At 43.5% G+C, this 26048-nt stretch overlaps 1 protein-coding gene across 1 annotated transcript; it reads left to right on the top strand.

Moving 5' to 3' along the window:
- The first annotated feature begins 5283 nt into the window (after positions 1 to 5283).
- Positions 5284 to 25344, top strand: LOC136573417 (vomeronasal type-2 receptor 26-like). The gene is made up of 6 exons (XM_066574708.1): positions 5284 to 5322; positions 13788 to 14021; positions 16896 to 17092; positions 17198 to 17258; positions 19387 to 19531; positions 24437 to 25344. Exons 1-6 carry the CDS (start codon positions 5284 to 5286, stop codon positions 25342 to 25344), a joined length of 1584 nt encoding a protein of 527 aa, XP_066430805.1.
- The last annotated feature ends 704 nt before the right edge of the window (positions 25345 to 26048 follow it).

Genomic DNA, 26048 nt, shown 5'->3' on the forward strand with positions numbered 1-26048 from the left:
CCTTCCAAGCAAAATTTTTCAAATGCTGTTGTGGGTCTTGTAGATCTAAACCCCTTAAAGAATTTCTCTATGGTTCTGGTTATGTGAGCTTCCTGCAGGAAGGACAGGCGTAGGTCTGGTGCCAAAAGGCGAAGGGCCTCCCCTGGGTTGCTACTGCTTAGGTGTTGCAGGTCGCCCAGGTTGGTACCTGTGCACCTGTTCCACAAGCTTCTAACGCTGGGGTCAGAAGTGATGCCCAGGAGGGGACAGATGGTACTCAGAGGGGCCATTGGAGAAGGGTCCGGAGCCAACCGGGTCCGCAACATTTCCCAGGTCTCGCAGGGGGCCCTCAGCAATGGGTTGAACTCCTTGGAGGTGTACCTACGTCTTGTCGGATGCCATAGGTCTTCCGTCATAGTCTCGCCGTGTGTGTTACCTGCCAGGGCTTGGGTAAGGGGGTCTCTTGTCGCATGAGTCAAGTCCACCCAATTGCTGAGTTGAATAGCTCTGTATATGTCTGGGACATTTGGCATGTCGATACCCCCTTCCCCTCTCCTTTTAGTCAGTAAGCTATAAGCTATGCGTGGTCTTTTTTGCTTCCAGATGTAGTTTGAGAATAGTTTGCGTAGGGAATGGAAGAAAGTTTGAGGGATGTGGATAGGCAACATCCTTAGTTTGTATGTAATGATGGGAAGTACATATGATTTAACTATATTTTTTCTGCCTAGCCACGAGATGTACGGTAGATCATAACGTCTCAGTAAGTTCTTTATTTGTGGGAGAAGTGGTAGAAAGTTAGTTGTATATAGGTTTTCCGCTTTCTTTGTAATTTTTACCCCTAAATATTCTATCGAGTTCTCCTCCCAGGAGAAGGGTGATTTGAGTTTCAGGGTGGTGCTCTGTTTTGCGGGTATAGATACATTGAGTATAGTAGACTTTGAATAGTTTATTTTAAAGTCTGAGAATGTGCTGAATTTCTCAAGGATTGTGACCAATTCTGGGATCCCTCTCGTTGGGTTGGATACTAGGAACATGATGTCATCAGCGAACGCCGCTGACGACAGTTGATGCGGGCCGGCTTTAATGCCTTCTATGCCCGGGTGCAGTCTAACTTCCTGTAACAGCGGTTCGAGTGCCAGGACGAACAGGGTCGGGGATAATGGGCACCCCTGTCTCGTTCCGTTCCGGATCGCGAAGGGGAGAGAGAGGGAGTTGTTAATCCTCAGTCTCGCATAAGGATTGCCGTATAGGGAAAATATTGCCGATATCCAGTCCTTTGGGAAGTTAAAGTTCGCCAAAACTCTTTCTAGGTACGACCAATTCACGCGGTCGAATGCCTTTTCGGCGTCGGTACCTAGCAAGACCAGAGGGATTTTGCGAATTTGCGCTAGTCTCATCGCATGTAGCAGTTTATGGCAATTGTCTTTCCCCTCTCTTCCCTTCACGAACCCCGCCTGCTCCTTATGGACTAGGGCTGGGACCAAGTCCTCCATTCTTTTCGCTAGAAACTTTGCCCAAAGTTTCGCGTCCATGTTAATGAGAGAGATAGGTCTGTAATTTGAGCATATTTCCGGATCCTTATTTTCCTTGTGTATGAGGGTGATATGCGCCTCCAAAGATTGTTTCGGAAGCTCCTCTCCCTGCATTAAGGAATTAAAGAGGTCTTTCAGTTTGGGGATTAAGTTTTTTCTAAAGGTCTTATAATAGGTAGCCGAAAAGCCGTCCGGCCCAGGACTCTTGCCCGACGGGCTAGAGGTAATTAGATCCTCCATTTCTTGATCTGAGGCTGGCATGAGCAAGGTTTGGGTGGCTTCTTCATCTAATTTAGGAAGTTTTAGGGCTCTTAAGTACTCGTCAATATTGTTTTTGAAGGATTCTTGTTCTATTGGGTTAGGTTGGTCTCTTAGGTTGTATAGTTTGTTGTAGAATGCTTGGAATGCTTTAGCTATTTCCCTGGTTGTAGTTACTACTTTTCCCCCCTGAACTTTGATTGCATTAATATGATTTCTGGTTTGGGATTTCTTAAGTAATGTTGTCATATATTTGCTACCTTTGTTCCCCTGCATATAGACCGACTGTTTGAGGAATAGGTGTTTTTTGTTGAATCTCGATCTGATCAGTCGCCCCAGTTCTCTCCTTTTTTCTGTTAGTTCTATAAGATTGTTTTTGATTAGGGAGTGTTTGGCTGTCCTCTCTAGTCTTGCTATTTGATTAAGAAGAGTGTCTATTTCTTGGTTCAGTTGCCTTTTTCTTTTAGTCCCAAGGGCAATGAGTAGACCCCTCATGTAGGCCTTGTGGGCCTCCCAGATTATGGGAGTCTTCACTTCCTTGCTATCATTCAGCTGAAAGTACTCTTCCAGGAGCTCTGAGAGTTTTTGCCTGTCCTCTTCTCTATCTAGGAGAGTGTCATTCATTCGCCATACCCACTCTTTTGGGCCTTCATGTATAATCTCAACGTCTACATGTACTGGCGCATGATCTGACACTGATATGACATCTATTTTAGCCCGTTTTATATTTGGGAGGAGGGTGTTTGATATGAATATATAATCGAGTCTTTGGTAGGACCTATGCTGCTGTGAGAAGTGGGTGTAGTCCCTATCCGAGGGGTTTAGCGTCCGCCAAACGTCCACCAAGCCCAAGTCTCCCATGGCCTTAATAACTTTACTCAAGCGACCCTGCGGGACCTGGGATCTACCCCTGGAGGAGTCAAGGTGAGGGTTAAGGGTTACGTTCAGGTCCCCTCCCAGTATTATCATACCATTTGCAAACTCTTTAAGGATATTAATCTGTTTGGATAGCCATTCTGCTTGGTGAGTATTCGGGGCATACAGGTTAGCTATAGTTATTTTTACCCCATTTAAGGTGCCTTTTAGGAATAGGGCCCTCCCCTCTTCGTCGGAGTATTCCGACTGAAGAGTGAAATTGACTGATCTATGAAATAGAGTCGATACACCCTTGGAAGCCGATCGGGGGTGGGAGCTGTGGAAGCAATGCGGGAACTGTTTCCCCGGGAGGGCTAGGCGTCTGTCTCCTTTGAAGTGTGTCTCCTGAAGGAGCAGAATTTTTGTTTTGTACCTTCTTAGTAGTTGGGAAACTCCATACCTCTTCCGTGGTGTATTGAGGCCCCGGACGTTGAAGGACGTGCACCGCAGAGGTTCCGCTTCATGAACGGTGTGAGAGACGTCTCCCTGCATCTAAAGAGTAAGACAATGAAATCAAGCTCAAAAATATAAAGAGGTTATGTGAGTTGTTGGTGGATCTGTTTGTTGTGGGCTCTGATGTCCCTGGAGGCCACTGAAAGGTGGTATTCTTGTGTCAGCAGTATATGCTTATTTGGAGTTTTGTCGGTAGTGAGAGAGACTGGAGATTCTGGGGTAGGGTAGGGAAAGTGCGGGAAGGCAGGGGTAGGAAAAAAGGTTAGGGTGTAAATGGGGTGGGGGTTTTCACACACAACAAGTAGACAAACAAACAAAGTTATCTATCCCACTATAAGTGAGATGTACGGACAATAATTGGGTTAACGGTTACCCTCGTCCGTCGGTTGGCGGTGTAAACTATATATCATTAACTGTAAATAACACTCTAAGTGCCTGATCGGGTGTAGACAGACAGGCGCCCCTTTTTGCATATGCGCCATGGTGCAAGAACAATCGTGGGAGGGCGAAGGTGCCCTTAGCATGTTAGTAAGGGTGGGGTATGTGGGGGTGGGGGGAAGTTAGAGGGGGGGCTCCGCCTGTGCCGGCCAGTCCGGGTTGTCGATACTGAGGGCGAAATATAGGGGGTAAAGTCCCGCAATGGTCTTTTGTGGCGGTAGTCCTGTGATGATCCAAGTCCTCAAATCAGACTAGTTTCCAGGGTGGGGATCTCGAGGGGGGGGATCCCTCATGGATTGTCTCCTGTATTATCTTCTCTGGCTTTTTTCTTGTTTTTGTTTCTAGGCGACTTCGCATATGGCACTATGTTCCAGTTTTCTGCTGATGGTAGGTGAGGCAGATCCGGGAAATCTGGTAGGGGGAGCCAGTTCGGCAGGTCAATGGGTTCTAGCTCCAAAAACTTCCAGCTGCTCTGTAAATCACTTGGTGTTCTGATATTAATCCTCTTCCCTTTGTAGGTTACCCCCAAACCGAAGGGGAATAGCCATGCATATTTGGCGTTTTTAACCCTTAAAGCGTCCAACAGGGGCCTTAAAAGCCGTCTCTTGGCCAGTGTGGTAGGGGATAAGTCTTGATACAGCTGTATCGCAGCACCAGCATACTGCAAGCTCCTGTGATTTCTTGCTGCCTCTAAGATGGCCACAGCGTCTGGAAAGGACAGCAATTTACATATCAGGTCCCTGGGGGGTTCCCCCGCTGCCGGTTGTGGACGTAGGGCTCTATGGGCTCTTTCTATGGTCATTGTAGCGGCTTTTTCAGGGCCCACTAATGATGTGAAAATTTCTAGGATGACTTTAGGGAGGGCTTCCGTCGCCCACGTCTCCGGGACCCCCTTTATACGAACATTACTCCGGCGGCTGCGGTTCTCCAGGTCCTCCTGCATTAGGAGGGACCTGTTGAGGTGGTAATGCTGCGCCTTTAGAGCCTGTGAGAGTTCTATTGCATGGGAGGAAATGGCTGCTGTAGATCCCTCCAGGTCCTCTACCCTCCTCCCCATGTGTCTTATCTCTTCTTTTATTACTGTCAGTTCAGCAAGGACTGGGCTCATGGCTTTGCTGATGAGATCCCTCATAAATCCTCTTGAAACCCCTTCCTCCTCCTCCCCCTCTGAGGATGACTCACATTCTCTCCCGGTCCGAGGTGCTGCTGTAGCTGCCGGCATTATCTTACTTGGAGCACGAGGAGAGTGGGAGGCTCTTTCCTTCAGGTATTTTTGTAGATCAGCTTGTCCTCGGGCCGGTCGGGGGGTCCCCAGGGGTTCTCCACTCCTTTCTTTAGTTAGTTTGCCCATGATAGGTAAAGATAGCTGCTGTGGGGCGTCTGTTTCTCTGTCTCAGCAATGGAGCAGTTTCAACATGCAGCCATTGCTCTCCTCGGTCAGGCTCCGCCCCCCCCCCTTCTCTGTTTCATCTAGTGTTGCTGGGCACATTTTGTTTATTCAGAGGGCAATCACCCCCCCCCCATCCTATTCATTAGCCTCCAGGATGGGGTCAGCTGGTTGATTAGTGCTCTACACCTGTCACTCCAAGCTGTAGTCTTTTAGTTGGAACTTTAAATTCAGTGGTAGTCTCTATGGCACATTTGTGGTTGGCACGCATGTGTGCCTAGGACTTAGTGTCTGGAAAAAAGTGTATTTGGCAGTCGAGCAATGCAGTTTAACATTGCAGTTCGACAGAGCAGGAGACAGGTAAACTTCATGCCCACGCACACCCTGCACACTAATATCCTCCTCTTCAAACTAATCTCCACCACTATCCTCACTGCAAGCCTCAACACCTTCTTCCTCTGCTCAGCCCCAACACACTCCATTCACATCAGCCCCTCCTTGCTCCCCTCACCTATGCACAGCTCCCATGCACTTTTCACCTTCCTCAGACGCCTCCATCCTCCCCATACTGCCAAGAAACAACTAAGCTCACAAATCCCCCAACCACCAGCTTACCCTCACTACCCTGCTACTCCTAGCTGCAGGGGACATATCCCCCAACTCTGGCCCACCCTGTCCTGTTCTCTACCAAAATCCTCCAACAATCATACCAAACCACACTGCTATACCACGTGCCGCCCCTGACCCATTCAAATGCACCAAATGGAACCCCAATCAGCGTACAAAAAACTCCCAACTATGCACAACATCTTCATCACCAAACACTTCAACATGCTCGCCCTCACCGAAACCTGGATATACCACCTCGCCTGCTGCATTGTCCTATGATGGCCTGCAGTTCTCCCACACCCCCAGATCGGAAGAAAGGTGCCCTACTCGAACTGTACCTTCCAAGTCATTACCTTGGCTCTCTTGCTCACCTTCCAGTTAATCAAAGTCCGCACCCTACAACTCTTCCACCCACTGTCCCTGCCTGTCGCAGTTATCTACCAGCCCCCAGGTCCCTCCCGGCTATTCCTAGACCACTTCGCCACCTGACTCCCCCACTTCCTATCCTGTGAAATCCCAACCTTCATCCTTGAAGATTTTTATATCTCTACTAATGACCCCAAGTCCTCCTCTGCCTCTCAGCTTTTAACTCTCACCTCCTCCCTCTGACTATCACAACTCTCAGACTTCCTCACTCACATAAACGGCAAAACTCTTGATTTAATCTTCGTACACCTCTGCTCTGCCTCCCACATTACTAACTCCCCCTTTCTGCTCTCGGATCACAACCTCCTCCCTTTCTCAATTGGGCACCCTAGCATCTACCCTGACCCTCCCATCTATTACACCTCCAGGAACCTCCAGACCGTCCACACCCATCATTTCATCCAGTGCTCCCTGTCCCCTATCTCTCTCCTCTTCTGTCCTAACCTGGCAGCCAAACACTACCACACCACCCTCAGATGAGCACTGGCTAAAGTGGCACCACCTGTGACCCAAGCTGTAAACCGCAGACCATGGCAACCTTCACTCACAGCCCAAACATGCTTCATCTGGCAGTGCTCTAGGTGTGCCAAATGGCTGTGGAGAAAATCAAAGCTGCTGCAGACTTCCTCCACATCAAATTCATGCTTAAAACCGATAATCTAGCCCTTCACCATGCCAAAAAGTCTACTCCACCTCCCTTGCCTCCTCACTATCCCACGATCCCAAATGGCTCTTCGACACCTTCCATTCCCTCCTCACCCCCAAAGAACAGGTCCCTGTAATGAATATGACTGCTGGAGAACTAGCCACCTATTTCAAAGAAAAAATTGACAACAACCAAAGAGAAATCTTTAAAAACTGCATGACTAGCCTGACTCCGGTCTCCTCAGCACTGCATCCAACACTCAATCACTATCTATATTAAAACCAATGACAGAGGAAGTCCCCAGGCTGCTCGCCCCACCACCTGCACTGGCGACCCTCTTCCCTCTCACCTCCTCTGGTCCCTTTCCCCAGCTGTCCTTACCCACCTCACTACCATCTGTAAACTCTCCATAACCTCTGACACCTTCCCCTGCTCATTCAAACACTCCATCATATTCCCTGTGCTTAAAAAACCCCTTGACCTGACCAAAGCTACCAACTGCCAATCTCAAACCTCCCCTTCAGCCTCAAATTACTAGAACGTCTGGTCTACTCCTGCCACACGTGGTTTCTCTCCCACAACTCTCTCCTTGACCCCCTCCAGGCAGGCTTCTGCTCTCTACACTAGACCAAAACCACCCTCAAAAAATTACCAAATGACCTGATCATGACAAAGTCAAGACTTTTCTCTACTAATCCTCTTTAACCTCTCTGCTGCATTTTACACTGTCCACCATACCCTCCTTCTGACTATGCTCCACTCTATCGGGCTAAAGGACACTGCTCTCTCCTGGTTCTCCTCCTACTTCTATGACTGCTCTTTCAGCGACTCATTCGCTGGCTCTATCTCTTCTCCTTTTTCTCTTGCTGTCAGGGTCCCTCAGGGCCCAGTCCTTGGTCTCCTTCTCTTCTCTATCTTCACAGCCCCTAAATGGACAAACTATCTGCACATTCGGCCTCAAATACCATGTCTACGCTGATGACACCCAATTATACACCTCTTCCCATGACATCTCTGAACCATTGCTCCAAAATATCACAGACTATCTGTCCACTGTCTCAAATACTATGTCCTTCCTTTTTCTCAAACTTAACTCCTCTAAAACTAACCTTCTCTTCTTTACGCCTTCCAACCAACCTCCCCTCAACATCTCCATTACAGTGTCTGGCATCACCATAACCCCCATATAGCACATCCGCTGCTTGGGGTCACACTGGACTGTAACCTCTCCTTTACTCCCCACATCCAATCTCTTGCTTGAGCATACCACCTACACGTTAGAAATATTCCTAAAAGCCATCCATTCCTCACCATGGACACGTTAAAGACACTTCTTAACCTAATCCACTCCTGACTTGACTACTGCAACTTCCTCTGCATTGGCCTTCACCACACCAGACTCACTCCTCTCCAATCCATACTAAACGCAGCAGGTAGGCTAATTTTTCTATCCAGCCATTTCTCAGACGCCTCTGCATTATGCCAGTCACTGCATTGACTGCCCATCCACTGCAGAACTAAATTTACACTCCACACCCTCACTCACAAAGCTCTCCATGGTGCAGCACCACCATACATCGCCTCCCTCCTGTCTGTATACCACCTAGCCCGCTCACTCTGATCTGCTAATACACTTAAACTAAACACCCCTCTAATAAGAACCTCACATGCTTGCCTACACGACTTCACCAGAGCAGCACCCATCCTCTGGAATGCTCTACCCTAAGGCATCCAGGACAATCCCCGAAGCATGAAATTTCAGACGTGCCTTAAAAACGTACCTCTTCAGGGAGGCATACCAAATCTCCTGACCTAGTCCACCTGCCTTTCCCTATGGCTCCCCACACTTTGCACCCTGCTTATTGCATACAACCTCTACCCCTGCACTTCTTTACCACCTCTTCCCTGTTTGCTTCTTAATAATTAATTTCCATATGTAATTTTCGTACAGCCTGTGTTCCCTCATGCCCGATTTTCCCTCCATCCTTATACCTCCTGTATCACCCCTACCCCATTTGTTTTAAACTGATTGTTTATCACATGCTATTGTTGTATTGTCTGCGTTCTTACGTGCTTGAAAATGCTGCATTCTGCATGCTGCTACATTCATACATACATTCTATTTTATATAGAGAGATGTTAAATAGAACCTAGTTTATCTGATAAGAAATGCATACCTTAGTAATTTGAGCTTAAAGTTGCCATGTAAATGAGGCAGAGTAGTCTGGTGGTGTGCCGTATGTAAATTAGGCAGAGTAGTCTAGTGGTGGGCCATATGTAAATGAGGCAGAGTGGTCTGGTTGTGTGCCGGCCCTGTTAACTGCCTATTCATCCCCCAACATAAACAGATAGTCAGGGAGGCGCTCCAACTAGTTAACTGGGGGGTGTCGCTGGGTGTTCAGAATAAGTGAAATAAAGATAAAGTATTAAAATAAAATAAAATAAAATAGGACTTACCCGGTGTATGGTGGAAACCCCTGTGGAGAGGGGTCCCACCAACACCTCCTAGTCCAAGTTTGCTTGTCAGACCTCTCAAGGGTCTTAATCCTCTGGTGTCGACCTGGTTCCTGAGTTGTTGGAGTCTGCTGCAGAGCTTCTGTGTCCAATAATAGATTGGACCCACGGAAAACGTGATGACGAAAAAAAGTTTGAAAAAAATGCTCTTGCGCTGTCTCAACAAAACAACTGGAGTTGACAATGCAATATTGTCTAAAAGATTTAATAAAGTACAACGCGTTTCATCGCGTAAAAGCGACTTTATCAAGTACATAAAACATAACATAACAATGCATCCTTATATAGGGACTTACATGTATGTAATGGTGTTCATTAGGTGAGTAGGAGGAGGTGGAGGTCATGTGAGCTGCTTACACCCGGTTACTCACCTAATGAACACCATTACATACATGTAAGTCCCTATATAAGGATGCATTGTTATGTTATGTTTTATGTACTTGATAAAGTCGCTTTTACGCGATGAAACGCGTTGTACTTTATTAAATCTTTTAGACAATATTGCATTGTCAACTCCAGTTGTTTTGTTGAGACAGCGCAAGAGCATTTTTTTCAAACTTTTTTTCGTCATCATATTCATCCCCCAAGTCTGCCTCTCTTGCCTTCTCAGACACATGCAGCGCTGCCAAGTCTTGCACGAATGCTGTGCGCTCGTCAGCTGCACATACGTAGATGAACTGTCCCCTATGTGAGCAGATTTTAGTTGCTCATTGTGGGAGATGGCTGAGAGGTTCACCATCTTGTCTGCATTTTCTGTATTTTTAGCAGCTGTGAAGATGCTATATTGTGTCTCTAATCTAAACTTTTGGGGGAAGGGAACATCGCCCCCCCCCCTTCCACAAGAATTGAAGGAGCAGTGCTTTGTGTCCAAAAGCAGGTCAAACCGATTTTTAACCAGTTGAAAACTTATCCAGGAATGTCTTTGTGTAAAGGGACAGGAAATCGTTGGCTGGAGAGAAACACAGGAAGCATTTCCTTCGGACAATACGTCAAGAATGAATAGAGCATGCTCAAGGGAAGCTCCTCCCGGGTGAATGATCTCACAGCTACCACACAAATACCTCCTTATGAGAATGACCTATCAGCACACAGCCTGAATTACCTAACTTCCTGTCTTTTATTGGTTTATATAAACTTTTACCCGGCTAAATAACGAAATAACTTTTTTTGGCACACCTGATCTAGACGTGTGCTCTTTGGAAAGCGTCTCTAGGCCTGAACATTATTCTTATCTAATATGGCACCCACAATATATCGAATAGCGAAAATTGCGCTGATGACTGCACACTGCTTTATTTATCGTTTTTTTAAACAATTTTAACTAGTTTATTTTTATGTTTCATAGACGCAGAGAGGCTTAAGGAAACGCTAAATTATGCTTCACAGGAAATCATTTGTTTTTACTTAAGTTTTGAAATTTACAATAATGCCGAATGCACACGGCTGGGTTGGATTCCGGCTGCGAAATCTCTTAGTGGAATCAGACCTTGTGCCTGGCATTGACCCCCGCGTACCTGTCTTGAAGTCTTCTTTCTGGTCTGTGGATGTGCCAGGTGTTGTGCCGCCACACATGCCTGGTTCAGAGAGTCACTTTGGTGACCACACGGATCCGCTGCGAATCGCTGCATGATGGGCAGCTTACATTGACTGCAATGGAGGATGTCCATGCAAGGCTTGCACTAGAATAGGACATGCTGTGATTTTTGCCCGCGAGTGGAAAATCACAGTTGATTTCCGCTCATGGGCAGGGTAAAGCATTTTTCATAACATTTCCTATGGGGAGTCTTGGCTGTGGGATCCAGAGGCGAACACTCACTCCTCATCCCGCAGTGCAAATATGGCCCTGGGTAGTGGGCTTAAGGGTGCCTTCACAGTTGTGATCGTGATATTACTGCTTTTTTTTAATGAGACTATCAATAGGACTTTCAAATGTTAAAAACGCATTGCACAAAAATCGCAAAGCACAAACACGCAATTTTTGTGCAAAGTGTTTTTAACATTAGAAAGTCCTATTGACAATTGCATTAAAAAATGCAGCGATATCACGATCACAAGTGTGACGGTACCCTAAAGGGAACCAACAGCGAATGAAGCACATTGTAGATGAGCTATATATCAAAATAATGCGTAAAGCAGTAAAATAAAGATACAACAGGTGACCCTCCAGAAGATACATTCACTATACTGGATACCCTATAGATACTGGAAGGGTTATAAATAAAGTACATTTCAACTATTATATACATATATTGATAGTAATCTTCAGAGCCTTAAAGGGTTTTTCCACTTCTCATATTGATGATCTGTCCTGGGAACCCCTAAACCCAACATCAGCCTAACACAGTAAGATACAACCCTCATGTTTAGGATCAATAGATTGGTAAAACTGTGCGCCAAAACATGATGATCATAATCTCTCCCTAGGAGCTTCTTACGAGAAAATAGGACATAAATAAGAATTAGATCTTGATCTATGTGATCTTGGATGTAATTAGCCCACCCTATCACATGGTTAGGGCTCGTTCACATGAGTGCTGTCTGTGCGCAGTATAGGTGCATGAAAAGATTGTGTCTATACTGCACCAAAGATCGTGTGAACGGGTGGATTCCAACTATTTGAATTAGCCTGTCCACGCAATCTGAGGTGTGTGGTGCATGTTATCCTGCTCCTGTAGGAGTCTACGGAAGCACACCTAAGGTAGGTCAGGTCCTCTCTTTTCTCGCACCACAGACCTTAGATACGCGCACAGTACTTGCATGTCTTATCTTAGTTAGATGCAAGTATTTTGCGTTTCTAAAACTCCTTCATGTAAATGCATTTGTAGGAAACCATTGGTTCTTATAGAAGCGCAAACTTACCAATCTGACCTTTCTCACAGTAAAACAGTCTTCAGTGATAAGGGGACTCCCCGCGGGCATGAAGGAATCCCCTGCCACAGCTATTACAGCTGTGGCAGAGGAGTGCGATGCTATTCCATTGCTTTCAATTGGGCTGGTGCTGTTGCCACCCCATTGAAAGCAATAGGATGAAGGCAACCCCCTTCAGGAGGATTTTCAGTTGGGAAGGGGCTTGAAATATAAACCCTACTCTGAAAAAATCCTTTGCTGCAGAAAAAGGAATAATAATACATCACCTTTAAAGTGCTGCCATCTCTGGCTTGTCTTCTTTCAGGTCCCAGGCAGTCTTCTTCAGCATCTCTTCTGCCTAAGGATTGAAAAATAACTGCCTCCTGAAAGCGCTGCATCTGTTTGGCTGAGCACTGTGACCAATCAGAGGCAGTGCTCAGCCATTCAATGAATGTGACAGCATCTAGGGGTTTCACATCCAAGGAATCCCCTGTTGCAGCTGTCATAGCCACAGCAGGGGATACCGATTGCACTATTTATGTGTGATTTTTTGCAATGGTCACGCGTTTTTTTACACATGCGATGTGCGATTTTAAACACTGTCCTATCTTTTGCAGGTGCGATTTTTTTGCACATGTAAAAATCGTATATGTGACCACTTTCATTGGAAAGCATTAGTTCAAATAGAGTTTATCTTTAATCGCACCTATACATGCGCTAAAAAAAATCAGTCATCTGACTGCGGCCTAGGCCAAATCCAACAGTGATGTTGTGGGTTCATTCTTAGTCCAAAGGTCTGTCTGTGATACTAACTATAGTCAATCCTATAGTAAATAGTGTTGTACAAAATTTCACATTGTAGTGGCCCAGCAGGCACTACAGGACACTAGCAGCACACTTGTCCTGTCTCACCTGTCTGTATGCCTTCCCTGGATACAGAAGTTGCCGTCTGTGGAAGAGACCCTGTGTCTCCCCTTCTGCTAGAGCTCATCACTGACGTCAGCTAGCCTCTCATTGGCTGAAATTCAGGTTTAATCTCACTGCTGCAAAGTCCCAAAGGCAGAAAACATACAAGTTCCTGTGCAAGTGGGCAGGTAGAGATAAATGGATAAAAGGAAGTGATGCAGAGCAGTTAGCAGACTCGGCCAGGAGAGATTAAGGAGGAGGTTGCAGTTTCTGTAGTCAGCGAGGAGGAGTATTCAGTAAGTTATTCCTAGCCAAGGTAGAGTGTGATGAACAACCCGCTCCCTTGCTATTCTACAGCAGAGTTCCAGAAGACGCTTTCCGAGGCACATCTTTATGAAACAGCAAGTTACAGCTACCCAGTGAAATCAAAGCCAGGATTAGCATATAGTCACTAGTCTCCCCGCTTCACAAATAGACCTTCAGTTAAAGCAAACTTACATTTGTTCATCTAATTTCACTTGTGGGGAAATTTGTATAGTAAATCAGTCTTCGGTTAAATAATAGAGAGAGCGTTGAAAACCAGCGAATTATCAAATGTATCTTATTGTATCTTGCCTGTCTTATTGCGTCCCTGTTCACCAGAGATAAAGACCTCCATAGAAAGTTGTAAAGTTAACCTGTTGTTTGCCAATACCAAAGTTAGTAAAACTGCTCACTCTCAGTTTACTAAGCTATACTGGACTGGTCTCTGTTATTTCTGCGTCATCATCATCTGGAGTGTCCAAATACAGTGTGGCGTCACAGTGACAAGTAAAGGCCTCTGGCCATACCAACTGTAAGCGCATTAGGGTGTTACATCTTTATCCCTTTTTTGCAGTTTAACAAATACATGAAATACGTCAATTACATAGATCCGGATGGAGAGAAGATTACCTTTAATGACAAAGGTCAAGTGCACTGTCAGTTGTGCATAGCAAACTGGATTCTGCACAAAACCAAGATCAGCGAGACGTTTCTCTTCACAAGCCAACCCATAACCATCATGGAGAAAACATCAGAAGGGAATCAGCAGATAAGATTCAAATATTCTATCACATGGAAAAAAGGCCAAGTAAGCGGAACCGGCCATCACAGCTCATACTAAGCTCCTCTGTAAGGGCCCTTTTACGTAGGCCGATATATCATCAGATTTCTGCACCCATTGGGAATCTGGATGATTCACTGGCCAACAAAATTGTAAAAAATTTTTGGTGCCAGAAATGTTGCAACTGATTAAGTGTATATTTGGCCTATTATTTACGAATATGCAAACAGTTTCTCTCCATCAGCTATAGTTTCGGCGAATGCACATGGCCAGCCACACCGTGTCGCATCATCAATCTTATTAGTACATTTAGTTTGTCACAACCAGTAGTGAGGAACGGTTGTGTACATTTGTCGCCCAAGGTGTTGTGGGGTTTTATAGCTATACAATCGTTGTGTTCAGGAGTGTACCTAAAGGCTCAGGGGCCCGGGTGCAAAAGTTCAGCTTGGGCCCACCCCTTGTTGTAAATTGTTACATAGTCTACTTTGTTTTGTTCCTTGCATCACAGTATTGTAGAAAGTAACACTAATTTGTACGGTATTTGTTTAATTATATCGATCATATGTGTAATATGGAATAGGATAATAAAATTCAGTAGGTGCCTATATCACAGAAACTAGAGCTGATAGGGGAAAATGGATGGCATATTTAAAATCAGCACACAAAATATACCTTAGATCCGCTATCAAACGCTCTGCACCAAAATATGTGTTGGCCAGTGTTATCATTCAGTGTAAATTCAGTAAATTCATGCCTCGCCTGATTTGACGATGAACAAGAAGCAGATGAATTGTCATTTGTCAATTACTGCAAGCAGAAAACAGAACAACAAATGTGCGGTTAGTTATCTATGGACGACTGGCTGATTATTGTGGATGGAGGCGGGCGGGCTCTCCACCTCCATTCACTGAGCAAGGAGCGTTCCTGTGCAGAAGCTGGAGGTCTTGTTGGGCCCCTACACCGACACATCATCCTGTATAAGAGGGCCCTAAGCAGTCGCTGATCCTTCTTCTGGAACTGCTTGTACTTTCCGTTTTGTAATTTGACTAGAGATGAGCGAACCTACTCAGCCACGCCCCTTTTCGCCCGAGCGCCGCGATTTTTGAGTACTTCCGTACTCGGGTGAAAAGATTCAGGGGGTGCCGTGGGTGAGTGGGGGGTTGCAGCGGAGAGTGGGGGGAGAGTGAGAGGGCTCCCCCCTGTTCCCCGCTGCTACCCCCCGCTCCGCCATGCCTCCCCTGCCCCCCCGGCGCCCCCCGAATCTTTTCACCCGAGTACGGAAGTACTCAAAAATCACGGTGCTCAATTGAGTAATTACTCGAAACGAGTAGGTTCGCTCATCTCTAAATTTGACATTTTTTTTTTTAAACTCAGTCTCTATTAAATTTTTGCCTCAGAATACTAATAAGGGATTTTACCCACTAGCGTTTTTGTTAATGCTGCAATATCGCTGCTTTTTTTTCAATGAGACATTCGAATGTTAAAATTGCACCGCACAGAAATTGCAAAAGTACAAACTTGCGATTTTTGTGTTATGCGGTTCCAGAATGCAGCAATATTGCAGCACTAAAAAAAAAACAAAAAAACGCTAGTTGGTAAAAGCCGTAAATCTGTATCACATACATTTTTTAAAGTGACAGTAAGTTAGTTGATAAATTTAACCCCTTAGTGCACAGCCTCTTTTCTGCCTTAACGAAAAAGCACTTTTCAACATTCCATTGCTAGAGCCATAACTGGTTGACATAGCAATTTTTTTTTTTTGGGGGGGGGGGGAGGGGAGGGTGTGAGAATTGTATATTTTAATAACTGCTCTCTGCGGTACATATAATGTGTTGTAGAACTGTTATTACTTTTTTTTTGGGGGGGGGAGGGGGTGTAGAGATGTGAAAACAGCCAGAAGTTACAAAAATGTTTTGTGGTTTTGTTCTTACATTGTTCACCATTCAGTAAAAAAGAAAGTAATAACTTTCCTATCTGGATCAGCACGATTACTGTGATACCAGGTGTTTACAGATAATTTTATATTTTACTGTGTTATCACAATAAAAGCATGTTTTTAAAAGGACTCTGACAGCAGTCAGTCATTGGCTGGATGGCGAGGGGGTGGGATTAGCCTGCAGCTCATGAATATTCAGGACTAATTCAACCAGTCCTCTGTGTATGCGCTGCTTTTATAAAATGTAGGTTTCTCCCAAACTCCTGCAGAGATTCGTAGAGCAGACACATCACTGTAATAAGTGTTCATGTCACTACTTTATGCTGCCCTCAGATAGTGGTGTAAACAGATGGTGACAGAGTCTCTTTAAAGAAAATAATTGAATCTGCATTGCTGCATTTTGAGACCCAGAATATTTTTATCTTCCTGGCAGCTGAGCTGTGAGAGGACTCGTATTTTGAGAAAGAGTTGTAGTTTTTATTGGTACCAGTTTGAGGGACATGCGACTGTTAAAATGCTTCTTATTACATTTTTTTGGAAAGTGAACAAAAAAAAACAACTATTCTGACATTACTTTTTTAAATTATTTTTACGGTGTTCACCATAACAAACTATCTTTGTTGCTTGGATCATTATGAACATGGTAATACCTATTATATGTTGCTTTTTTTGTGGTGACCCAGAGGGTCCACTCGAGAAAAGAGACTCATGCGGAGGAGCTGGGAGGGTAAGATCAGCACTTGTCATGGTGGCATTTACCAGACTCCTTCCAGGAGGGATAACACGTGACTTCAGGCCAAGCACCACTAGGCCTCTCACAGGACACCCCTTAATAGGGATGACCAATAAACAAATAAATATATAACAGGTTGTCAATGGTGACGCCACTGTTCCCTTCCCGCCGTTATAGGACTTCGGTGGAAGAAAGAAAAGATTCCACAACTATGTAACTTTAAGTACCTTAGGTCCCTGGGAATGGTCAGGGCCTGGAAATTTTACTTGCAGAAAACGTGGTACAAGACACAAATGTAAAAGATGGCCATGCAGGCAAAACTGTAGATTGGAGGTCAGGGAGGAAGCACAGGATGACATCGGTCCTGCAGTCCAAGTTATCTGTCAGGAACCGCTCATGGCAGAGGAACTCTCCAGAGAAGGACAAGGGGTAGGATTGCTCCACAGACACTCAAGTAAGGCAGTACCTCTGCACGGTGATCCTGGCCTTTTCTTATTCACACTCACTCTCAAACTCTCTTTCTTTCTCTCTTAGACGGTTCCAGGCATATAATGCTCAGGAAACTGCTCTTCTTCTTCCATCTTCACCACATGAGGTTTGAAGGTACCCTCATAAGGCTGACACTCTCAAGAACCCAGAAGAATAGACTTCAATCACACCTAAGTCACTCACATTTTTAATCGCACTCATACCATGGGACAGGGCAATGATTGATACAGACATCTCCCAGTCTCATGCAGAGATTAACCTCTCACTTGCTGCAGCTGAGCAGTACACATAAAAAAGACAAGACAGTTTACAAAGTGCATACACTCTAAAGACATGATATGTATGGCACTTATGGAAGGGACCAGGAATAGATATTCTGGGCCACTACAGCTCCCCCCTACTTATAATAGGCCGCCCCCGGCGCCTCTAATACAAAGTGTATCATCTGGAGAAGGGATATCTCAGTGTTCTCCAATTCACCCTCAGGGCTTTTACCCACTAGCATTTTTTTTAACGCTGTGATATTGCTGAGTTTTTTTCAATGGGACTTCTAATGATAAATTCACATTGCACAAAAATTGCAAATTTGTGCTTTTGTGATTTTTGTGAAATACAATTTTAACATAAGAAAGTCCCATTGAAAAAAAATGCAGCGATATCGCAGCATTAAAAAAAGCTTCTGGGTAGAAGCCCTTAGGCCTCTGCATAGTCACAGAAACCCGTAAACACAGCTTCTACCCCCTAGTTACTTTACTAAAAGATTAATCCCATTCCTGGTGTTCTGAGACCACCTAACAAATGTCACTTTCTGAATATAGCCTTTGTTTATGACAGCGTGTATGAAACTGGTTTGGCCTAACCAGGAGAAATTCTACTAAGCTGAACAGAATTAAGGATGCACCAATATGGCTATGGAGCGCATGCATAAATATTCTCTCCACAGACAAAAGGACTGAGGCAAGTGGAATCAACATTACTTCCTTGTGTAAAAGAGCGAATACAACACTGTAACTACACTTCAAAATAGAGAAGGGTGACTAGCAGGAAAAAAGTAATAGACAGTAGCTTAAGTCAATAAGGTGAAAGGAATGCCCGCCTACTGAGACAGACTAGGACAGAGGACTGATACTGGAAAGAGACAAGGAGAAACAGAAACCCCCAGCCATACACATACATCATGCACACCAGTCACACAGACCTAAACAGGAGTGTTTTTTTCTTTTGTAAAGCAACACCCCCTTACTATAGGCCCATTTATAAACTACTTCCTCTGGCACGACACTTCAACTATAACATTGCAAAAATAGACATAACATTTCCAATATGAACATTATTATAAGCAGGCTATGAAAAAGGGACATAACTTGTGAGTCCTTTATAAGAAGGGGACAACATTCATTTATTTTTCTAAGTGTCTGCACACGCTCTATTGAGATAGCCGTGCCTGTTCTGCACTGGGCATGCTCTGGCAAAACACTATGGTTGGTGGAGCCACCAATATGGGATTGGTCAAACTATAGCACCATTCACCGTCTGTCAAGATTTTCTCCCATCATTATTTGCTGCTGCCTTGTCTCTGGTCTAGATTGGCTACTCAAAAGATTGTTCCGCCTCTTTTCTATTTAAGAGTTATCACTTCAGCGCTTGGCCCACTACAGCGCTGGTTGTTGTTCCCCCTGAGGACTCCGCAAGGCGAAACATGTCGGGGAGGCTATATATTAGGTTTTAATAGGGTTTTGGTGGTGCTGATTAACTAATCTTTACATAGGCTTTTGGAAGTTGGCCATCCAGGCCTATGTTTTGGTGTGTACATGCACAGTTACACACATGATACTAACTGATGACTACTGGTAGAGAATGAGGGATCCAAATTTAATGTGACAGAGCTTTTAATGTGACACGAGGAGAGGGCAGAGATTGTGTTGATCCCTGGGGAGCACAGTACCCCAATCCTGGATGCCTGTCCAAGCATTTCTGCTGAGGTGTTTCAGGAATAAACTACATGGCACTTAAATATAGATTTGCGTTCCTCATAAAATTCTCTATCAGATACATCTATCACATGCACTACTTTCAATTGGAAAATATTGACTTGGTTCCAAGACGGCTGCTTTCAAAATGGCAACTATGTTTGGCATCGCCTCTCTCAGATTTGCCCCCTACCGGCTTCCCCCCAGCTACTGTTTTCCTTTAATTCTGGTGTCTCCACACCTTTGGACCACTCTGTATTTCAGTTCATATTTCTTCTCTTCAAGAAGCCGCAGTCTCGCTGTAATGATCGATGTTCTCCAGGATACAGAAAACGTTCTAATGGAGGACATCATGTCTGCTGCTATGACTGTGTCCCCTGTTCTGAGGGTGAAATGTCCAATATAACAGGTAAGAATATTGCATGCCATGGATATACTAACCTGCAGGCAGGAACAGAGGCTGAAAATTATCGGATATAGGTAAAATAAAATCCTCCACAAGTAGAGGTGGGATTTCACAGCACGGTGTGATGGAAATGGACAGTTGTGTTAATGCTCATGCAAAGTGCTACTCTACGCCTGGTCATATCAGATGAGGAGTTCAGTTCTCACTGTCTGCCAGTCAGGTAAAAACATGACAGAACTGTGCGCCTTTTAGTACATTTGGTGGAAATCATTCCATCTGCTTCCTTTTTTGATACTTTAGGCCAAATTTATTAAAACAAATGTTTCTCACATCAGTCTTAGTAAACAGGAAGGTGGAGTAAAAGATGTGCCAAACATTTTAAGAGGCGGGTTGAACTACAGAAATTCTGTCTGGGGTGAGTGAGATACAAATGTCCCAGAAGAGCTGAACTTCAGTACAGCAATTATTATAGTAAGTCTCTTGGCTTCATCGTGTCTATCCAATGGGGAGAAGATTTCTCTGCCAGGATTATCCTTTCATTACCTTGTACAGTGCCGTAAATGTACAGCAGATGGCACAACAAGAGGTTAACATAAAGGGAATGTACAGAGGAAACACTTGGTATCAAACTAATGGCCCTTATAGACACAAGGAGAACCTCACGAGTCTCATCTGCTCAAGTGAATGAGCTGATGATGTCCGCGCATGAGCCGCCTGTTCAGATTGCAAGATTCACTTATTGTTCAGTGTTTCACATTCATGGAATCGGTAGATCAGGCAGCATAGCCAAGTCTTTGGAAAATCACTGCATCCAAAATTATTCCTTTATTGCTTCCAAATACAGAAAAAATTCTATGCTTCAACCCCTCAGAGGTCCTTGACAAAGACCCTTGAGGAGTTGAAACGCTGCATTTTTTCTGTATTTTGGAAGCAATAGAGGAGAATAATTTTGATTTTTCAAAGACTTGGCTATGCTGCTTGATCTACCTATTCCATGAAGTATTCCTTGGATCCTAGGGGTCGGGTCCTCTCTTTGATCTTTGCATGCCCTGTATGCCTCGCACCATTGGTGCTTTACTTGTGGAGTGTTGCTGCTTCATTCATAATTTGCCAGTGTTTCACTTTCATCAGTGAACGATCAGCGTATAAATTGCCCGACGGGCACAAGCCGGCGCTGATTTTTATGTTGGCTGAAACTGAACAAAGAACCTCATGATTCTGGTTCGCCGTTCAGTCGTTGGCTCGATTATCATTCAGTTTTGCTTGTTTGAATGATTTTGTGAACGATAATCATTCAGTCTAAATACACCTTTAGAGTGGGCACCATTCTCCACAATGGCTTTAATTGCATTTAACATGTATAACATAATACTTTGTCTGAGAGAGCTCGATAAATTATAGAACTATTAACCCTTTAGTGACGACGCCTGTTTGCACCTTTATTACCAACTTGTTTTTTTTTTTTTTTCTTCATTACATTCTTAGAGCCATACGTTTTTAATTTTTCCATCTGCACACCCATATGAGGGCTTGTTTTTGAGTGAAAAGTTGTGTTTTTAATTACATCATTTTGATGTACATATAATGTATAAGTTTTGATAATTTTTTTAGGGGGATTGGGGAAATAAAAATCACAATTCCTCCATTTTGTTTTTTGGATTTCATTTTCACGACGTTCAGTGTGCAAAATAAGTAACATAATAAAAATATTCATTAGATCAACACATTTCTGGCGATGCTAAGTTTATGCAGGTTTTTTTATGGTTTGATATTTTTGTGCGCAAAAAACACATTTTTTAAAAATAAATATTTCCTTTTGTGTCGCAGCATTCCAAGAGCCAGAACATTTTTACTTTGCCATTAACGGAGCTCAATGAGGGCTTCTTTTCTGCAGGATGAGCTCTAGTCTTCATTTACCCCATTTTTGGAAAACACCTAACATTCTGATTGCTTTTATTCCACTTTTTTCCCAGAAGCAAGATTTACAAAAATTGCATTTGCTATTTTTTTTAACTGTATTCACCATTCAGTATAAATGGAATGTTCAATTACTGCTGCAGCTCGGTATGATTGAGTCAATATCACATTTGTATAAATTGTTTGCAAGCTTTTCACATGGTTTTAAAAAATGTTGTTTTTTTTTTCTTGCATTCAAAGACCCCTAACATTTTTCCTATTTTGTCAGCAATGCTGTACAAGGGATATTTTTTGCAGGTTGTGTTGTAATTTATAATTTTACTGTTTTTGAGCCATAAAACATTTTGATCGCTTTTCATTCTGATTTTTGTAAAGTGAGAGACAACATTTTGCGATGTTATTTTATGGTGAGCACCATGCTGGTTAAAATGTTTTTTCTCTGGGTTTCGAATGTGGCAATACCAGATTTGTAATTTTAATTTTTTTTATTCCCATGGTAAAGGGGAAAAGGTAGGGCTTTGACATTTTTTCTTTTCTTATTTTTATAACTTTTTATTTTTTTCTCACTAGGAGAGATGAATATCAAGATATTTTATCATTCTCATATTACACTGCTATACTTTAGTTTAGCAGTGTGTTACAATAGAGCTGGTAGGCCACCGTAATTGGCAGGCTCTCAGGCCATATTGAAGCCTTCTAGTGCCATAGCAACCACTGCATGTAAAGGGTTAAACAGTGGGGACCGGTAGTTTCACCTACCTCCTCCATTTGAGCAAGTGTCAGGCTGTTATCCAATAGCCAAGCACCACTCCCCATGGAACTGGAGACCCATGCCAGACTTCTGATGTAGCACCATAAAAAAGCAATTGCAACAGAATAAAGCCCCTTAATGGCCATTGTAAAAAGGCATACGGTCAGTTGTTAAGGGGTTAATGCAGCCACCATTATGGGGAACCAACTACATTTGGGTTGCTACAGCTTATTCAAAGCGCAATAAGGTTGGGTTCACATCTGACTAAGATACACTGCTCTACATTGAAATTCCAACACCAAGAAGGACAAGTTGTTAAGTTATGCAAATTAAGCAAGTTGGAGATGTTGCCAAGATATGCAAATGCTCAATCTGTGGCATGTGGGAGGGGCTTCAATAGTATCAAATCCAGATTGAAAGCAAGTTTTTTCTGCCGTGTAAATCTTGAAATATCGGATAAAGTATTGCAGTATAACTGTGCCATGCAACATGCCAGTTATTGCCACTTGTTAAAACTGAGATGAACAGAATACTTGAACTGAGAGACCTTGGTTTATCACTTCAGCAGATTTCTATATATTTTTTTAAAAAAACCCTCTCTCATAAATCGTATTTCTTGCTGATTTTCAGTGCATAGGCAGATAGAAGAGATATTTTTCATTACATACAGGCCAATTAGATTCTTTCAGTGTATAGGCTGATAGAAGAGAGGTTTATCTCAGACTGTATGTGAAAATGTCACCCCACACACGCTGCTCATAACACACAGATCAGATAGATTCCTCTCAGTGTATAGGCAGAGAGGAGAGAGATTTATGTCAGACTGTATGTGATAATGTAACCCCACAGAATGTGCCACCTCTTACACTCCGCTCATAACACACAGATCAGATAGATTCCTCACAGTGTATAGGCAGATAGGAGAGAGATTTATCTCAGACTAAGTGAAAATGTCACCCCACAGAATGTGCCACCTCACACACGCTGCTCATAACACACAGATCAGATAGATTCCTCTCAGTGTATAGGCAGATAGGAGAGAGATTTATTTCAGACTGTATGTGAAAATGCCTTTACACAGAATGTGCCACCTCTCTCACACTCCTCATTTTTACCTTGAAAGGTAACGCCCCTTTTTATTCTAATTTCCTACCCAGACTGAAGGTTGCAAAACCTTGTTATACTTAAAGGCACACTCCATGCCAGCAGTCCATGTCCACTTCCTTTTGTACTTTACAGCCTTTCAGCCTTATTCCTGTCAGTATATACTCATATTTCTAAATGCGTCTTGTATTGCTGAGAAGATAACTGTCTCAAATATTGCGGGGTACAGATATGTTACATAACATAGGAATGGTCATGCCAAATTTCAAGTTTGTGCAGTACAGATGTGTGTTATTAGTTACATTACATAATCAAGTTGCAACCCTTTAAATTTCCAATATTTAGTACGCAAAGAATGGTCATGGCAAATTTCACATTTGTGCGGTAAAAATTTGTGTAATTATTTGTTGCATTGGGAAGTGAGAGAATTAGATTACGTACATAAAATTTGGACGCTAATTCTTTTGCGCTTAGAAATGAATAATCGAGTTGGGACTAGAAATGAGCGAGCGTACTCACTAAGGCAAACTACTCGAGCGAGTACCAGCCCGCTTGTCTCTAAAAATTCGGGTGCCGGCGGGGGAGAGCGGTGAGATGCGGAAGTGAGCAGGGGAGAGTGGGGGGGGGGGGGGAAGAGTGAGAGCGAGATCTCCCCCCGTTCCTCCACGCTCATCCCCGCCGCTCCCCTCCGGCACCCGATTCTTTAGAGACGAGCGGGCAGGTACTCACATAAGGCACTACTCGCTCAAGTAGTTTGCCTTAGTGAGTACGCTCGCTCATCTCTAATTGTGACCCATTAACTTTTCCTATTTATGACATATCAATGCTCGTGCCAAATTTCAAGTTTCTATGACATCGGGAAGGGAGAGAATTAGATTATGTACTTAAAGTTTGGATGATAATTCTTTTTCGCTTAAAATTGAATAATCGAGTTGGGACCCATTAACTTTTCCTATTTTGGATATAATCCATGCTCGTGCCAAATTTCATGGTTCTACGACATCGGGAAGTTGGAGAATTAGTGGTGAGTCAGTCAGTGAGTTAGGCAGTGAGCGAGTCAGTGAGGGCTCTTGTCTTTAAAGATATAGATATGAATACCGCATGCTAAATCTACTATTTTATATATGCTACTATAGATAGTAAGATCTGTCATAAATGTCCTGAAGAAGAGTGGCCTGATGAGAAGAAAGTGAAATGTGTCCCCAAATTATATGAGTTTCTATCTTATGAGAAGGACATTTTGGTTGATGTTTTTTCAGCATTTGCTTTATTTCTTTGTGCTGTCACATTATTTATATCAGGACTCTTCATTTATTACTGGGACACTCCAATTGTGAAAGCCAATAACCGGACTGTGAGCTTCATCCTCCTGGTCTCCATCTTCCTGAGCTTTCTCTGTGTCTTCTTCTTCCTTGGACATCCAGTTCACATAACCTGCTTACTGAGGCAAACATTATTTGGGATCTTATTCTCTATTGGCGTTTCTTCTGTTTTGGCCAAGACCATCACAGTCTGCATTGCCTTCAAAGCCACCAAACCAGGCAGCTCCTTGGTGAAGTTCGTCTCATTCAAAGTATCTAAATATGTTGTCTTGGTGTGTTCTTCTGTACAAGTTCTCATTTGTGTTATTTGGTTGTTGGTTTCACCTCCATATGTAGAGTTTGATCATCACACTTATCCTGGAAAGATCATCATTCAGTGTAATGAAGGCTCAGATATCTGGTTCTCCTCCATGTTGGGTTATATGGGGCTCCTGGCATCCGTGAGCTTTGTTCTTGCTTTCATGGTGAGGACATTACCGGACAGTTTTAATGAGGCCAAGTACATCACCTTCAGCATGCTGCTGTTCTGCAGTGTCTGGATCGCCATGATCCCCGCTTATCTGAGCACCAGAGGGAAATACATGGTGGTTGTGGAGATATTTGCCATATTGACCTCCTGTGCTGGAGTTCTTGGCTGTATATTTTTTCCAAAAGTGTATATTATTCTTCTAAAACCTGATCTCAACTCAAAAAATATAATAATGCAGAAAATTAAGTTATAACTTATAAATATCACATTACAAGAATATGGCTTATGAGCATTAGCTGTGCTTTGATCGAGTTACATGATAATCACAGGATTTCCAATACTCTGATATGGCTCATTATTTTTTAAAGTATTTAAAGTGATGTAACGTTGTAGTAACTCCAGATTTAACAGTGTCCATCACATGAACAACAATATATGAGAATTAATTTGGATTCTTTGTATTTATTCTTGATTACTATATTAATATAATTATGTTAATAAAATACTGCTAATTATACATGTCATTACTGGCCTTGTGAACTCAGAGTTATGATTTGTAACCAGAAAGTGACAGAACTCGGCGCTGATCCCAAAACACACACATTGCCGAAAAGCACTTTAATACTTAACAGCATTTCATATCAATCAAGAAATAAAAAGAGCTACACATTTGAACCCCTGATTGGGGACTTCTTCAGGCTTGAGGAAGATCCCAATCCAGGCTAGACACATGTAGCCCTTTTGGGCGCAGAGCCAAGTTCTGTCATTTTCTGGTTTCCATTATTGACCCATTTTTAGAGCTCTGAGGACGGCCCTCGTGGTGCATCAGGACAAGAGATTACAGTTCTCAAATTGAAAAATATGCATCATCACCCCGATCTGTTGTTTTGAGGTGGTTTAGTGCAGTTGTGCTCATGTTTAGGACAACTTTTCCAGATGAGAGGGACAACCATATTT

The sequence above is a fragment of the Eleutherodactylus coqui genome, chromosome 7 (genome assembly GCF_035609145.1).
Source record: "Eleutherodactylus coqui strain aEleCoq1 chromosome 7, aEleCoq1.hap1, whole genome shotgun sequence".
NCBI lineage: Eukaryota > Metazoa > Chordata > Amphibia > Anura > Eleutherodactylidae > Eleutherodactylus > Eleutherodactylus coqui.